General features: G+C 46.5%; 1 protein-coding gene across 3 annotated transcripts in view; it reads right to left on the bottom strand.

Annotated features, from left to right (window-relative positions):
- LRRC9 (leucine rich repeat containing 9) overlaps positions 1 to 17,649 on the bottom strand; it is a 72,627-nt gene extending 54,978 nt beyond the window's left edge. For 2 of the 3 annotated variants that reach the window (XM_082216571.1, XM_082216569.1), the window contains exons 1-11: positions 17,580 to 17,649; positions 16,164 to 16,253; positions 14,830 to 14,924; positions 14,073 to 14,291; positions 13,279 to 13,419; positions 10,650 to 10,713; positions 7,048 to 7,118; positions 4,847 to 5,029; positions 3,469 to 3,624; positions 1,504 to 1,712; positions 390 to 521 (exon numbers count right to left, since the gene is read on the bottom strand). In XM_082216571.1, coding sequence (XP_082072697.1) covers positions 390 to 521; positions 1,504 to 1,712; positions 3,469 to 3,624; positions 4,847 to 5,029; positions 7,048 to 7,118; positions 10,650 to 10,713; positions 13,279 to 13,419; positions 14,073 to 14,291; positions 14,830 to 14,886 — 1,232 coding nt within the window. In that variant the 5' untranslated portion in view covers positions 14,887 to 14,924; positions 16,164 to 16,253; positions 17,580 to 17,649. The remainder of the gene's footprint in view (positions 1 to 389; positions 522 to 1,503; positions 1,713 to 3,468; positions 3,625 to 4,846; positions 5,030 to 7,047; positions 7,119 to 10,649; positions 10,714 to 13,278; positions 13,420 to 14,072; positions 14,292 to 14,829; positions 14,925 to 16,163; positions 16,254 to 17,579) is intronic. The other variant, XM_082216570.1, reaches the window with a different exon arrangement.
- Between the last annotated feature and the right edge of the window lie 258 nt (positions 17,650 to 17,907).

Below are 17,907 nucleotides of genomic sequence, written 5' to 3'. Positions count from 1 at the left end.
TAACGTTGGAACAGATTGAGACAGATTAGTGAATGGTTTTGATGACTGAATTATGTGTTGTTTTGTGATATGCTGTAATTGTGCTGCATTTTGATGTATCTTAATTTATTTTTACAGATTTCTGATTGTCGTTTTAAGAAGCTTTGTAGGAAGCCATTTCACAAACAGAAATAAAAATGAACGAATTAAGAATGTGGGCTTTGTGGTTCATTCTGTCTATTCCTCCCATCTGGAACAGAATTGTTTTTGAGTGTTTCTAGATGTTTAAATTACTTTATCTTCTCTGTGTGTACTTAGAGACTTCTGTGGAAATATGAAGAGGTGTAAGAATTAACCTTTCAAAAATATATATCAAGGTTTCAAAATACAGTATCTCAAAACAGCTGTACCAGGCATCGCTGGGGGAGCCCTCTTCAAAACGGGTGTTTCCCACTGTTTCCAGTTCAGTCAGCAAAAACTGCACAGCCAAACTACTGGCTTTCTTCTTCTTCTTGACTTCTCCCTGATACACGGCTTCAACTCTGCAACAAAAAGAGCAGGATCTGTCTTGGTTGGAAGGACCACAATAAATACCAGCTGGTCCTAAAAGATCTACATTGGCTCCTGGTAAATTTCTGAGAACCATTCAAAGTGTTGGTGCTGACCTTTAAAGCCCTAAATGACTTTGGCCCTGTATACCTGAAGGAGCTTTTGAATTATGGTGCTGGAGGAGACTCTTAAAGAGTCCCATGGACTGCAAGAAGATCAAACCTATCCATTCTGAAGGAAATCAGCCCTGAGGGCTCAATGAAGGACAGATCCTGAAGTTGAGGCTCCAATACTTTGGCCACCTCATGAGAAGAGAAGACTCCCTGTAAAAGACCCTGATGCTGGGAAAGATGGAGGGCACAAGGAGAAGGGGACGACAGAGGACGAGATGGTTGGACACTGTTCTCAAAGCTACCAGCATGAGTTTGACCAAACTGCGGGAGACAGTGGAAAACAGGAGTGCCTGGCGTGCTCTGGTACATGGAGTCACGAAGAGTCGGACACAACTAAACAACAACAACCTGAAGGAGCGTCTCCACCCACATCATCCAGCCCAGTACACTGAGGTCCAGCTCCGAGGGCCTTCTGGCGGTTCCCTCATTGTGAGAAGCGAAGTTGCAGGGAACCAGGCAGAGGGCCTTCTCGGTAGTGGCACCCACCCTGTGGAACGCCCTCCCATCAGATGTCAAGGAAATAAACAACTATCTGACTTTTTGAAGACATCTGAAGGCAGCCCTGTATAGGAAAGTTTTTAATGCTCGGTGGTTAGTTGTGTTTTTAGATGACACGCAGATTTGCATAATGCTTGGAGCCATTTCATAAGAGGCAAGAAAAGTGAAGGAGGAGCTGAGGGAGGATTAAGGAGGAAGAGAAACCCCACCGTGCATTTCACCCCAGGTGTGGGCAGTGAGCACAAGACCTCCAAATCCAAAGCCTACTCAAATAGCCCTTGAACATTTCCTGAAACGCACGTACTCCTCTAGCTTTTTGCTCCAGAAATTCACTCTTCTTTTGAGGGCCTCCAGTTTATGCAGAAACCACTGCTCAAGGCTTGATTCCTCTGAGGCCTCATCCGGACTCTCAGCTTCCTCGTCGGATTTTTCGCAGCCTAAGTTTTGGCTCGAAATAGCTTTGCTCGCCTGTATCTTGCCAGAGGCCTGCAGTTCCACCAGTTCTCGTTCCAGCTGTTGGAAAAGGAAACGATGAAAAGAAGTACATGGAAACGCCGCAGTCTTTAGGGCTGCACTATGCTTTATGCTTTATGCTTTAAGGACGCGGGTGACGCTGTGGGTTAAACCACAGAGCCTAGGACTTGCTGATCAGAAGGTCGGCGGTTCGAATCCCCGCGCCGGGGTGAGCTCCCGTTGCTCAGTCCCTGCTCCTGCCAACCTAGCAGTTCAAAAGCACGTCAAAGTGCAAGTAGATAAATAGGTACCACTCCGGCGGGAAGGTAAACGGCGTTTCCGTGCGCTGCTCTGGTTCGCCAGAAGCGGCTTAGTCACACTGGCCACATGACCTGGAAGCTGGACGCCGGCTCCCTCAGCCAGTAAAGCGAGATGAGTGCCGCAACCCCAGAGTCAGTCACGAATGGACCTAATGGTCAGGGGTCCCTTTACCTTTATGCTTTACGTTAAGCATGTCCTTTATTTTATTTTATTTAAAACCGTACAAAGCACTGAACACTTCAGTGTTTGTTTGTTTTCTTTCAGAAGCAGCAACTGCACATTGGCTCAACCCAGTTTGGGAGCAAAACACACATCTCCACAAAATTATTCCATTGAAAAGTCTGCTCTTCCTTTCTCTCTGAAACAAGCAGTATCTTTGAGAGCAAATAGCAAATTGGAGGTGGGGGGGGAGGAGAGATCTGTGGGGGAAAGTGTTAGAAGGAAAGAGTTAACATTGCCTCCTTCTTGCACTGTTGTTTTCTTCTGGATTGCCCCCCCCCCCCCGCTGGCTGGTTTTTTCCAGAACTATCAGGTGGCCAATGCTAAGCACGCTTCTTTTAAAAAAGAAAGTGTGCTTATCATAATATGCAGTTTGGCCTATGATTTCCCAAGCCCAAAGACTGAGCGGCTTTCAGAAGAACCACAAAGCCCATCTCTTTGAGATGGCCTTCGTATTGGAGAAACGGTGGGGAAATTTCAGGGGAGTGGCTCAAATGTTCATTCTAGGGTGGGTGGGTGATGCTTTTGTTCAGCCGCCCTAACAACTAGGCAGGAACTGACAGGGTCAGAGCCAATTGGAGACAAAATCTGTGCTCACACTCCTGTTTACTGTGCAATCAACTGCATTTCCAGTGCTGGGTTTTCAATCTCACAATCTCACAACATGACCCAAAACTTTGTAGATACAGTCATACCTCGGGTTACAGATGCTTCAGGTTGCGCATTTTTGGGGTGTGAACGCGCTGAAACCTGGAAATACCAGAACAGGTTACTTCCAGGTTTCGGCGCTCGCGCATGCGCAGAACCACTAAATCGCTCTTTGCGCATGCACAGAAATGCCGAATTGCAACCCATGCATGCACAGACGCGGCACTGCAGGTTGTGAAAGTGCCTCCCGCACGGATCACGTTCACAACCCAAGCGTCCACTGTACTGTTGGATACTGGTTTCTCAAACCAGTATCACACCACTTGGGAGTCCTAAAATTTCTAACCAGCACAAACAGCTTTGCACAGCTTAAAGGCAGCCCCTGCTCTGTCACTTCTCCCTGGGGTGCACACAAACAGAAACGTAACTGAAACCATGCTGACCTGAACGGGGGTGGGGGGAGGTCTGTGGAATGTGTGGCTGGGGTGCAGGGGGGGAGACCCCTGCCCTCTAAGGCGGCAATGTGAGCACCTCTAAAATCCAAGCTCACTGCAACTAAAACCGCCAGTCCCAGAAGCAGGGCCCAACCCAAAGGCACTTGGCTGATGCCGCCAAGGGCCATGCTTACGTTCTTGATGTTGTAGCTGAAATGCTTTATGCGGTCTTCCGGAAGCTTCTGCAGCTTGTGCTTCCTCTCTTTTAGCTTCTCGAGCTCCTCATTAAGCTGGCGCTGGGCGCTCTTGATGCGCATGTTGTAGAACATGACCTTCTTCATCACCATGGTCTTTGAAAGATAAAAGGGAAACGAAACGGGGGGAATGTGGAGGGAACAGTCATTGCGCAATGTCACAAAAACCACCCATGGCAACCAAGATAATAAATAATAAAAATAAAAATAAAACAATTTATTTATACCCCGCCCATCTTGCTGGGTTTCCCCAGTCACTCTGGGCGGCTTCCAACAGAATATCAAAATACAATAGTCTATTAAACATTAAAAGCTTCCCTAAACAGGGCTGCCTTCAGGTGTCTTCTAAAAGTCTGGTAGCCAGAAGGCCCTCGGCGCTGGTCCTCATTGTCCAGACAGAACAATGGGGGTGGAGACACTCCTTCAGGTATACAGGACCAAGGCCGTTTAGGGCTTTAAAGGACAGCATTATTAATTTGTTATTTATACCCCGCCCATCTGGCTGAGTTTCCCCAGCCACTCTGGGCAGCTCTCAATCGAGTGTTAAAAACAATACATCATTAGATATTAAAAACTTCCCTAAACAGGGCTGCCTTCAGATGTCCTTTAAAAATAAGATAGCTGCTTATTTCCTTGACATCTGATGGGAGGGCGTTCCACAGGGCGGGCGCCACTACCAAGAAGGCTCTCTGTCTGGTTCCCTGTAACCTCACTTCTCACAATGAGGGAACTGCCAGAAGGCCCTCGGCGCTGGACCTCAGGGTCCGGGCTGAACGATGGAGGTGGAGACGCTCCTTCAGGTATACAGGACCAAGGCCATTATTACTTCCAGATGTGGCAGGCTAGCCCAGCTGTGTTTGAGGTCCCTCCAGCTCATTTTGAAGAAGAGGAGGAGGAGTTTGGATTTGATATCCTGCTTTATCACTACCCTAAGGAGTCTCAAAGCGGCTAACATTCTCCTTTTCCTTCCTTCCCCGCAACAAACACTCTGTGAGGTGAGTGTGGCTGAGAGACTTCAAGGAAGTATGACTGGCCCAAGGTCACCCAGCAGCTGCATGTGGAGGAACGGAGACGTGAACCCGATTCACCAGATTACGAGACTACTGCTCTTAACCACTATGCCACACTGGTCCTGGAGCTCCACCTCAAAATCCTGCTCTGATGCTACTGGTCATACTGGAAGAGCTGAATTTTAGAAGGCCTATCGTTGTGAATCAATGCAAATTCCCCCTCCCCAAATCACACAGATGTATTACTGTCGGACATGCCAACCAGGTGATCCTATGTCTAATAAAGACATGAGGGAGTCTCCACTGACCTCTGCCAGCTCCTTGATTTGTTTGGAAGATACATCGTATGTGTCGAGCCTCTGGAGCTGAGGGATGTGATACAGGACGTGCGTCGCGTAATTGCAAAGAAGGCAAACCGGATTGGGGTCGTACTGGGGGTCGTTCAGGCAGAGATCGACTAAACGAGGCAGCCTGGCCAAATTGGTTACTTCCTGTTGAGAAAAGCGGGGACAAGAAGATTGTATGCCTCCTAGCGCATCCCATATTCTGGGCGAGATCCAAGCGCGCCGACTCACTCGCACGACAGAAATCTGCTTCTCACGCCATCTCACGCTTGCAGCCCCACAAAATCTGCTCAGTGGTGGTGGTGCCTAGGGCGTCGCAGGAGGGAAGAGAAGTCTTTGCACTTTGTCACAATGAGTTGGATCTCGCCCCCTGCGTTTTAACTGCCAGAGAAATCTTGAAGGGGAAAGAGGATTGGGGGGGGGGGACTTCAGCCTCAAGGTGGATAAAAATAAATGTTTTTTTTTTAAAAAAATAAATCAATAAAATTAGATTTTTTAAATTTTAAATTCGATTTTTAAAATAAAATGCTTCTGGAGGAAAAGGTGCTGACACTGAGGTCCAGCGCTGAGGGCCTTCTGATGGTTCCCTCCCTGCGAGAAGCCAAGTTACAGGGAACCAGGCAGAGGGCCTTCTCGGTGGTGGCGCCTTCCCTGTGGAACACCCTCCCACCAGATGTCAAAGAAATAAACAACTATCTGACATTTAGAAGACATCTGAAGGCAGCCCTGTTTAGGGAAGTTTTTAATGTTTGAAGTTTTATTTTGTTTTTAATCTGTTGAGAGCTGCCCAGAGTGGCTGGGGAAACCCAGCCAGATGGGGGGGTATAAGTAAAAAATCATTATTATTATTATTATTATTATTATTATTATTATTATTGGCATCCATCTGTCTCAAGAGACAATGGAGCATATCTCCAGGGGTGAAGTCAAACCTCTGCATTAGCAGCAGCAAAGTGACACACCCTGGACACATGCCTGGGAAGTGTATGGAGGTCCTGGGCTGCTCAGGTGACAAGGCCCTCCCTCTTGGCCTGGCTGAGGTGGTCCAAAGGAAAGCAGAGCAAGATATTTGACGCCCACCTTGGCTCCCGAAGTACAAGGCGCCATCCACCCGTCTTGGGGACTCCACTCTGGATTTGCGTATGTTTACGTTTTAGCCCTATCTTCTCTCGAAGGTGTCTCACAAGGCAGCGGCATTTTAGGATCAGAGTTTCCCTTCTCCTAGATGGGCTCCCTTCCCAGGTGGACGAGCCCCACCTGCCCCTCACTTCCCTCTGCAGCACGTGCAGAAACTGCCTTCTTGACTGATGGACCTGCTATTGGTCTTGTCTGCTCAATCCGCCTGAGCCTGTCTTCACATGTAGGGGAAATCCCTAATTCACCAAGGGTTTGAGATCCATCAGCTCCCCTCACCTTGGTTAGGCAGCCAGTTGGAGACATTTCCTGGGGTGTGGTTGCCATCGCATGCTGACAGCTTCTAGGAGCCACAGGTGAGACCTCAGGGCAGGGTATGAATGAATTTTATTATTACGGTCACAGACCAGTTCCAGCTCACTTACAATATCAGGAAAATCATAAAACACAACAGGAATACATTGAATTGTAATTGGGTATAACAGAGACAATTCAGATATAGCAGCAGTTAAAAATATATATTAAATCTTGATCACTAAAATATAACCTAAAATTGTCATTTAAAACTTTAATCATTTTGGTAGTACAGCTTGTTCCCTACGTTTTATGGAGTGCAGGGTAGTTTTATAGTGGCCGTGGCAAACTTAATATTAGCAACCTTGATGGTACGCGATTGCCTTTAAATGTTTTTAGGTACTCAAAATATTTGTAGATTATTATTTTTTACGGCTAAAATATCTTTTGATTTTAGTTTAAATTTTATTTTTTAGTTTAAATCTTATTTTTTAGTTTAAATCTTATTTTTTAGTTTAAATCTTATTTTTTAGTTTAAATCTTATTTTTTAGTTTAAATCTTATTTTTTAGTTTAAATTTTATTTTTTAAACATGTTGGTGTTTGCTGCCCTGGGCTCTTTTGGGAGGAAGGGGTAGGACAGAAATGCCATACATGCAGAACATAAATAAATAAAGTAAGTAGGCAGGGATTTAGCCTGAGCACCATGAGCCCTGGCAGCCAGAATCCAGCACAGACCTTGAAGGATGATATTCGGTTGCCAGACAGATTTAATTTTTCTATATTTGCACTGGGATCCAAGCGATATCCTAAAAAAGAAGAAGAAGAAAATCACGTGTGACAGGGATTGTTCCTGTTCCTGCACTCTCTTTCTAGCTCCATTCCAAGGACTCTCAGCCAATTGTAATATGGGCAGATCAACACCATCCATTTAAAGCACATGCCACACCAATGGCTTCCCCCAAAGAATCCTGGGAATTGTAGTCTGTCAAGGATGCTGGGCACTGTAGCTTCATGAGCGTGGAACTACAGTTCCCAGGATTCTTTGGGAGAAGAGAGGCACTTTAGCTGTAGGGTGTGGATCTGCCCTACGGAAAGGCCTGTGCCAATGCACTGGAACAATACCTATCATATTGGCCTGAATATAAGCTGCACTTTTTTCCAAATTCGGGCCCTGAAAAGTTAAAGTGCTGCTTATATTTGCAACCTTACTGCATGACCTTACTGCGCGGCTCCCCACTTCCCAAGGAAGCAGCCTGGGAGCGTGGGACAGTGGCGCACCGCCTGCCCGCTGCTCCCAAGCCTCCCTTGGCACTGGCTTGGGGTGGTAGTGCTGGGAAATAAGCCTTGAATTTTAAAGGTGCAGTTTATTTGCAGGTGTAGCTTATATTCAGGCCACTTTGGTATCAGGTGCATGCCTGATGTATGTGTGACTCCTGCATCCTGCGCCGGGAAGAGTAGCTGTGTTTGCCCATGTTGCCGCATGGCAAACGAGCCTTGTTGCAGATTAGGTAAAGGGACCCCTGACCATTAGGTCCAGTCGTGACCGACTCTGGGGTTGCGACGCTCATCTCACTTTAGTGGCCGAGGGAGCCGGCGTACAGCTTCCGGGTCATGTGGCCAGCATGACTAAGCCGCTTCTGGCGAACCAGAGCAGCGCACGGAAATGCCGTTTACCTTCCCGCTGGAGTGGTACCTATTTATCTACTTGCACTTTGACGTGCTTTCAAACTGCTAGGTTGGCAGGAGAAGGGACCGAGCAACGGGAGCTCACCCCTTCACAGGGATTCGAACCGCTGACCTTCTGATCGGCAAGTCCTAGGCTCTGTGGTTTAACCCACAATGCCACCCGCGTCCCTTATTGCAGATTAAAGACTCACAAATTATTACATAAAGCTTTCATGGACCAGAATCCTCTACATTGGATGTGTTTTTTTATTTGATTCATTTATTTATTGAATTCATATACCACCCTATACCTGCAGGTCTCAGGGAGGTTCACAGGGTGCATTTAAGTGCACTCCTCAGTACCTGCAGCCAAGGATCACACCATATTGCCATATAAAGTGGACTCTCATCCATCAAATGTCTTATGCCATAAGGCAGTTGTGAGTCTTCAAGGAGCCACCAAGACCAGAGCAGAACAACCCACAGACACTTCCGAAGCCCCGACAGGTGCAAAGCAGAAGGAGTGTGAAGCATGCAACTTTCTTTTCATATCCAGTTTGAGAAACAACGTCCCTCACATTATTTCCGCTGGGACGGGGAATGCGCCAGCTTCACATTCTTCTAAGGCAGGGGTAGGGAGCTGGGTGTTGTTGAACTAAAACTCCCATCATCTGGCCAATTTGACTAGAGCCGATGAGAGACAGGAGTCCAGCAATGTTTGGTAAGAAGAATTCAGAAGACTATTACGCAGAGCCCTTTAAAGACCATATACACTAAAACAAAAGCCATTTCCCATCGCTGGGGAGATGACGTTACGGGCTGGGAGCAAGCCCTCCCCACGCGCATGGGGCACGATAGCCCCTGCACCATTGGTTGGTCTTCGGCCGCTTCAACCCAAGGCTGTCCAATCCAAACGGTCCGGGGGCGTGGCGCGGGTTATTTAAACTGCCCACGGCCAAGGACATGTTCCTTTTCTCCCTGCTCGGTCAGTTCTCCCCCCGCCCCTCCCTTAGGTTAGTCTCTTTATCTCCTGACCTTGCTACGGACTTCAGTTGGTTGCCTGTTTTTTAACAGAGGCCTGGCAGGAATTTTTTCCACTTGGCAAATTAGCATCGGCCATTTGGTTTTTCGCCTACCTCGTAGCAATTCGTCACAACTTTTGTCAGGTTTGGCGGTCAGGCATTGGAGTATTAGGCTGAAGGGGAGGGGAGGTAGTGGCCATCACTCACCCCTCCTATTTCAAGGGTATTCCGTTAAAGGAATCTGAGGGGTGTGGTCCCGTCCAAAGCCCCAGACGGGGGGGCTAGGGCCATGGCACGACCCCTAGCGGTGACCCTGGGGGAGTTCCTAGTTGATGTGCATCGGCAGGGCTCCGCCTTCAGATGGTCAACTCTTTCAACACTCCTGCAGACGGGCAGGAGTCACATATAGTCTTGTGGTTTCCAGTGCCTAAGCCAATACCACTCACATTCTGTAACCAATAAAGTTGTGGCCTTTTCTGTCCATTAACCTAAAATACTGTTTCATGTGTCTTTATTCCACTTCCCGGTAGGGTCTGGAACTGTGGGATGTGAAACACAAGAGCAGTCAAGTACAACATTCCTAGAGTGAACATGTTTACACATGGGGAGGGATGTTTGTCCAGCCAGCAGGTAAACTTCCTGCTTCCTTCTGGCCTGGGACAGACTTCCTCTGCATGTGACTTCCAGCCAAGAGAGGACAAAGGGACTGTCTTCTTAAGAGATAGATTCCAAGTGTATTTTACTTCATTAAGCTAAGTCTGCCTTCTGGGATCTGATTGTGAACAGAATGTGAGTAAGCTCTTTTTATACTTTTGTAAAAGACTGTGTCGTCTCTTCTATTTTACGAGGGAATCAGGGGGAAATACCAGAATACAGTGGTGCCCCGCAAGACGAATGCCTCGCAAGACAGAAAACTCGCTAGACGAAAGAGTTTTCCGTTTTGGAGGTGCTTCGCAAAACGAATCTCCTATGGGATTGCTTCGCAAGACGACAATGTCTTGCGAGTTCCTGCTGGGTTTTTTTTCTCCTCCCCCCCCCTTTTTCTAAGCCACTAAGCCGCTTATCAGCTGATCCGATCAGCAGATAAGCCGCTAAAAGCAGCTAAAAGCCGCTAATAGTGCTAATCCACTAATCCTTCAATGGGCTTGCTTCGCAAGACGAAAAAAACCGCTAGACAAAGAGAATCACAGAACAGATTCTTTTCGTCTTGCGAGGCACCACTGTAGTTATTATAGAGGCTTTAGTGAGCCTGAGCAAACGCTGCCGTTGCAAAGCTTAAAATAAAGGGGAATGTGTTACTCTGCTGAAATTGGGGAACTTGTTAACACAAGTTGGATAAGGATATAATCAGACAATATATCCTCTCCTGCATCCCTGAACATTCCCACAGGAACCTTGCCACACAAAGAAAGGCACATGCATTCCATCTTTAGTCTTAGCATCAAATGTCGGTGCAGAAACTGCTGAGTGGGCTTAGGAGAGTCGCCAGTCTCTTCTTGCCTTTGCCTCAATGGCTCTGGAGCACAGCAGTTTTCCTCTTCTCCCCCAGTATCATTTAGAAAACTGCCCACGCTCCCTCCCCAAGACACTTGTCCTCTATACTTTCAGCTGTGCATATACGTGTCTCAACATTTTAAAAGCATCACCTACCAATCTTGCCAATTAAATTCCCCGCGAGATTGACATCCTTCAGCTTCTGCAGCGTACTCAGCCCCTGTAAACATTTGTAAGGAACAGACTTCAGGGTCACGGAATACCTCAAAGCTTTAATAAATGTAGGGTTATTCCTGTCGGGTGACAGTGCTGATCACAGAATGATGAGGTTTTTAATCAATCAAGTTTAGTTCTTCAGACATGACATGTGCCAACTTACGTTAGCAGAACAAACGCTTTTGGAAATGTTAAGACCAAACTGCACATCTAATATGCTGTGATAAATACATTCTGTGGCACTTTGAAAACTAGCAAGTGGACTCCAGCCCAGAACCGCTTATCGATAACAAATCTCTTAAGTCTTTACGGTGCCACATAACTCTTTGATAACAACTTTCAGAGGGAAACCAAAGAGTTTAGGTGGTTCTCTACCTCTTCACTAGTGCTCAACAATCTTGGGCAGTTTCTTGGGCTTAAATTTGGTCTAATGGCTTTCCTTAAAAGATTCCTGGGTGTGAGAATCCTCAGTTATAGGCCCATAGTCTGCCCCTGCTACTGAACCACAGTTCACTGGGTTCTCTGGAAAGACAGAATGCCAATCTAAAAAAAATCAGCTGAACGGCACAATCGTATATATGTCTACCCAGAAGCAAAGGTAAAGGACCCCTGGATGGTTAAGTCCAGTCAAAGGCGACTATGCAGTTGCAGCGCTCATCTTGCTTTCAGGCTGAGGGAGCCGGTGTTTGTCCACAGACAGCTTTCTGGGTCCTGTGGCCAGCAAGACTAAACTGTTTCTGGTGCAACGGAACACCAAGACCAGAGCAGCGCACGGAAACACCGTTTACCTTCCCGCCAGAGCAGTACCTATTTAGCTAATTGCACTTTTGGTGTGCCTTCGAACTGCTAGGTTTACAGGAGCTGGGACCAAGCAACGGGAGCTCACCCCGTCACGGGGATTCAAACCGCCAACCTTCTGATTGGCAAGCCCAAGAGGCTCAGTGGTTTCAACTGATCTGTGTCTAGCCAAGATTGCATTGCTATGCAGGGACCATATGCAGCTGTCACATGCTTTGCTCAGCAAGTTCCAGATCGTCTAGCACATCTACCTGGGCAAACAGGACACAGGAGATGAATGTTGGCTGGGCCATCCCTGTACTAATGAATTTAATTTATTGGATTTATATCCCTTCTTTTCGTCCAAGGAGCTCAAGATGGTTTGCATTAGGGCTGAGTGAGTTCTCAATATATCGTCCAAAACCGGTTTGAAGTCCATATCATGATATTAGTTTCATGATTTTTGACCTGGAAATATATGGTGTGGGCAAGTCGGTAGGTGTGCTATGCAAATATCACAATGTGGGGAAAACCGTGAAGCCAACCAAAGCCTCTACAGAGCTCCATCCTTATATCAGACATTGTGATTTATCAGTGTATCACGATGTTTAGCTGGTAATCTATCGCGAAGTTGAAAAGCACGTATAGCCCAGCCCTGCTCTTCGCCTTTATGTACCATATTTTTCGCTCTATAGGACATACTTTTTCCCCTCCAAAAATTAAGGGGAAGTGTGTTCATCCTATAGAGCGAATGCAGGCTCCTTGGCTTCAGCGATAGCAACGCAAAGCCTCCGAAGCGCAGTGGGAGCGCAGCGCGAGTTTCCGCTGCGCTCCGGAGGCTTCGAATTGCTTTCGCTGAAGCCGGGAGAGCAAGACTCTCCCAGCTTCAGCAGAGAGGGAGAGTTGTGCAGAGCTCCTTCAGCCAAGCGGGAGGAGAAATGGAAGGGGCTCCGTTTCTCCTGCCGCTTTGCTGAAGGGGCACTGAGCAAAGAGGGGGAGAATTTTTTCCCCTTGTTCTCCCCCTCTAAAACAAGGTGCGTCCTATGGTCTGGTGCATCCTATAGAGCGAAAAATATGGTAATTCCATCCTTATTTCAAAATAAAAAAAATCCTTCCAGTAGCACCTTAAAGACCAACTAAGTTAGTTCTTGGTATGAGCTTTCGTGTGCATGCACACTTCTTCAGATACGCTGAAACAGAAGTTGCCAGATCCTTCTATATAGTGAGAAGGTGGGGAGGGGTATTACTCAGAAGGGTGGTGGGAATGGGAGATTGGCAGATAGCTGAGATGAGCCTGTTGACGACTCTTAACGACTGTAATAGGTCTTACAGGAAAAGGCAAGGGGTGAGAAGGTGAGAAATGGCTTAGTCATGTATAATGAGATAAGAATCCAATGTCTTTGTTATTTCAGACATTGTCATATCTCGATATATATAATGATGTTCAGCTGGTGATATATTGTGATGTTGAAAGCCAGGTATCGCCCAGCCCTAGTGTGCGGGGTTCCCTCCTTCCTCATTTAATCCTTACAACCCTGTGAGGTACGACTAGAGGCAGTGACTGGCCCAAGGTCACTCAGTGAGCTTCATAGCCAAGTGGGGATTTGAATGCTGGTCTCCCTGGTCCCGGTCCAAACTCTAAACATTCCACTGCATTGGCTCTCAAGGGCACCTGTTCAAAGGTGCTTGTGGCATCACTGTGATAACATGCACAAATTGTCCTGCCCCAACCATAAGAGTCAGACAGGAATGAATGGCCAAAACAAACAAACAAAGAAAACCCCAGGCTCACCTCTATTTCTCTAATCTGGTTCCCATTAAGCCAAACAACTTCCAGCTTTGTTAGCTTCTCCAGATTCTCAATAGTTGAAATCATGTTGCAATAGAGGTAAAGCTTTTGCAGCAAAGCACATCTTTGCAAGCCATCGATCTTCTGAAAAGAAGGGAGCGCGCGTCAGTTTTAAGCACCAGCCAAAAAAGGGAGAAAAGTGCACGCTTGAGTAAAATTACAGTGGTGCCTCGCAAGATGAAAATAATCCGTTCTGTGATTCTCTTCGTCTAGCGGTTTTTTCGTCTTGCGCAGCAAGCCCATTGACGGATTAGCGGATTAGCGCTATTAGCGGCTTTTAGCTTTTTATCTGCTGATTGGATCAGCTGATAAGCGGCTTAGTGGCTTAGAAAAGGGGGGGGGGAGGGAAAAAAACCAGCAGGAACTTGCAAGACATTGTCGTCTTGCGAAGCAAGCCCATAGGAAATTCGTTTTGCGAAGCACCTCCAAAACGGAAAACTCTTTTGTCTAGCGAGTTTTCCGTCTTGCGAGGCATTCGTCTTGCGGGGCACCACTGTACCTTGTCTGGGGAAATCCCACCAATTGCAGGCCCACAAAAGATGTTCCAGCCAGCCAATCAGACGTGCTCTTTTCCAGGAAACTCGGTTCCTTTACCCCTTTCACCCCCTCAGCCCACCCCCTGCACACACTCCTGGACTTCAAAATGAGAGGAAAGCCAGTTGGTCAAGGGTCCACCCACCCTTCCTTGCCCACTGGAAAATAAAAGGCTAAAATAAAAGCCTATTAAGCCCACTTACTGTTAAGCCGCATTCGGCCACCCATAGCTCTTTAAGTACCAGGCAGTACTGCAGGTCAGAAATCTCCTGGATGGCCTGTCTGACGAGAACCAGCCTCGTTAAATTGGGGAAATGTGACAGGCCTACTATTCTGGGGTAGCCAGAGAAAAACATTTCTAGGCTCCTCACCGAAGATCCCTCTAGGTCAATTCTGTCATAAGACAGTCCATTACAGGTACACTGGAAGAAGAGAGAGAGACACAACCACTGTTATTGACCTCCTTCTTGATGAGAAGGAGAAGTCAAGCACATGCCAAAAGGTGTCATTGATGTCATTGGCTTAGAATAATAATAATAATAATAATAATAATAATAATAATAATAATAATAATAATAATAATAATTATTATTATTATTATTATTATTATTATTATTATTATTTATACCCCGCCCTCCCCAGCCAGAACCAGGCTCAGGGCAGCTAACACCAATAAAATTACAATAAAACATAATAGAAAAAGAAAAAACAGTTAAAATACGGGTTAAGATACAATTTTAAATGTGGATGTCAAGGAGATAAAGAACCATACAACTTTTAGAAGACATCTGAAGGCAGCCCTGTATCAGGAAGTTTTAGTTTGAGCCAAAAGGGCACTTCTCGTGTTTCTTAGACGAAGGTCAAAGTACCCTGGACCTCAATCACATTCAGAAAAGAAACACAGTCAAATAAAATACGATCAACTATACAATCAATTACAATAATAAATCAAAGAGTTACCAGCTCTTTAACTATTTCATCGGAAGGAATCTGGTTTTGATTATCACTTTGGATCATCTTCTGAGCATTGCAGCTTAATGGTCATAGCACAGGATCTAGACAAGAGAACAGCAAAATAATTATCTGCTGAGAAACCAGACACATAAATGTCAGAATACTGTAAATGGGAAAGACAGTGTTCAACAATGTTAACTTCCAGAGCCATCACCTTGATAGGCCCACATGAAACAGGCTACAGAACCAAGAGAAAAATTATGTATTTTAGGTTTGGGAATGCCTGTTTCCTTAGATAACACAAAAGTGGGGATAAGGGGGAGAATCTCCCCTTCCCTCCTGTCCCATCCGATTTTGCGCCAGTTCATGTGTTCTCAGCTCCAGTTTCAGATCCTGTGATTCAAAGACAGCGGGGAATCAGTGTGGAAGAATAGCTGGGAGGGGAACGGAACGGTTGCGGCTCAAACTTCCACAAGTCCTGTGGTTCTGCTTCACCCGAGTGCACATGGGGCATCCTACAAGTGTCAGAGAGGACCAAGCAGCTACCTTTCTACATGCAGGGAGCTCTGTTCACGTGGAGAGTTGATTCCCAGCTTTCCCATTCCCGGAGTGGTGAAGGTGGTATAGGGCGAGGATGGGGAGCAGAAGGACCATGTAGTATATATTGCCACACCACTCCTATTTACATCTGGAGAGAGGAGCCTCTGGGGCAGAGGAAGCTGGGCAAGCTTCCTGCAAGCACCAAACAGATCAACCATTTCCACTGAATCTCCTGGTATTTCTACATTTAGTTGGAAAGAGCTGCAGGGCCACTCAAACTGGATCAGGCAGAGGTAGGAGGGGGCGGTGTTAACCTTTCTGTCCTATTCTATTTCCTCAGTCTAAGGTCACATATGCACCATACATGCACATGGCTCCCCCCTCCATTTTTTTAAATATTAAGCCGCATAAACTATAGTTAAAATAAATGAATACGCAGGACTCCATAGCAACCCCCAAATCTCTGGAATTCTCCACCTCATAAAGTGCATCTGCCTCTTCCATTGATGTATTTTCATACAGCTTTTCCCAATAAGTAGCCTATTATGTGTATCCTCCTCACTGTTAAATATTTATAAGCGTGCACATATATGGAGATTTTGATTATTTGCATTGTGTTTTACTGTTTTTTTCATTATATTCCAAGTATTCACAACTTTGGGGACCATGGGGAACAAAAAGCAGCATAAGAGTAAATAAAGATTTAATGAAAATCAGGAGCGAATTCAAACACCGGGGGTTGGACTAGATTACACTTGGGCTCCTTCCAGTTCTACAATTCTCTAAGGTGTCAGACATACCTCTTTGGGGAGGGAGTTGCACTGCTTAGGAGCTGCCACAGAGAAGGCCCTGTATTTTCTTCCAGTTTGCTTCCAGTGGATTCGAAGACACTGTGAAACACATAGTACAGCGTCCAAGGATGTGAGATGCAAAATTCCTCACTGAAATGTCCCACACAAAATCACCTGGTGACCTCAGGCACACAACTATTTTCCCTTGCCCACCCCAACAAAGAAATCTGCAATACAGAAACAACAGTGACACACCCAAAAGGCTGTATGTTATCACTATTATTAATGATGTTAAAATTTGCAGTATATGGCAAACCTAGGAAGAACTTTAAAACAACAATATTCCAAAAGAACTCCCATTAAACAATCCAAAAGAAAGGAGCATTCCTTAACAATATATTATGATTCCACACTTACAATCACTGACACAGGTCACAATCTCCATTCATTCCGTCCCCTTCCGCCTCCTTCCAGCCACCTCAAAGCTGAGGGTTTTGTTTTATATTTTATAAGGCCATTACGAATTCTTTTAAGCAGCAAACTAAATCCCATCTTGGCTGTGAATCCTGAAAAACCTGCTCCCTGCCTTGTGCACTTTTTGATGTGGGTTTTTCTCTTTTTGTACCTTTATTTTTAAATCTGTTACGATTTACGTGGAAATGGTTCCATTTGGTTGCGTGCTTTTTGATGTGTTTTATTCATTGTTTATTACTACTTATTTATGTAAAGCTTTTTGCGCTGTGTAAGCCACCTTGAGCACGGTTGCAACCACGGAAAAGGCAGCAAGAGAAATAAAATGAGATACGGACGCAGGTGTGGAAATCTGGTTTCAGGGGACACTAAAAAAAAAAAAAACCTCCCCCCCCCAAAGTGCAGCAAAAATGTCCACCTTCTTTTCTACAACAGCTGCCGTCCTAACCCCACTTACCCGGGAGCAACCTCCACTGAAATCAATAGGGCTTGCCTCCGAGTAGACATTTTAAAGTTTGTTTTACATCTGTACGCTGCCCTTCATCGGAAGTTCACAACACATAAAGAAAACAGAAAATTTGCAGCGCAGCAAAAGCAAAACAAGCCAGTAAACCCACAATGGCCAGGACTGTACTGAAGCACCTCCGTTTTTGTGTGTGTTTTTTTAAAAAAAGAAACAGTGGGCTAAAGCGGGGTAACTAATCCGGGGTAAGAGACTTCATGCATGCTCTCCCAAGTTGTGTGGAGAAGCAACCCCTCTTTGCATAGGGCAAGGAAGAGAATGTACAACGCAGCTACCCCATGGGAAGGGGAAATAGAAAGAGGGTAACAGCGAGGTCAGTCCCTTCCCTCTCTCGGGCGGGGTGCCAGATATGGGGGAGGAAGGAGGCGCAAGGCAGTTGCCTAGCAACGGCAGGTAACCCACTCCTCCTCCCTGGCGGCCGCTCAACCTACCTGGAGCCCAGAGAGATGCTGGCTGAAGCCAGGCGGGGCTGTGTATCGTGAGCGGGCCCTACCGTCGCCTAGGCAACGCTCCTCCTCTCTCCCCGCCCGCTGCCTAGCAGCAGCCAACCAGCGTCGGCAGGCAGGCAGGGGCGTGTATGGCGTCACAGGGTTCCACGCACAGACTGGAAGGAATGAATGGAGCGGCGGGGAGGAGCTTCCATTCAACCTCGCGCGCCCGAAAGGGCGCGGTCTCACCTGAGTCCGGTGGGACAGGTGTTCCGGGGTGGGTGGGTTTGAAGGTCTGGAGCAGGTTCATTAGGAAGGAAAGGCAGGCAGG

Source organism: Podarcis vaucheri, assembly GCF_965113315.1.
Source record: "Podarcis vaucheri genome assembly, chromosome: 1".
In the NCBI taxonomy this organism is placed as follows: Eukaryota; Metazoa; Chordata; class Lepidosauria; order Squamata; family Lacertidae; genus Podarcis; species Podarcis vaucheri.
This window is presented reverse-complemented; position numbering and strand designations above follow the sequence as displayed.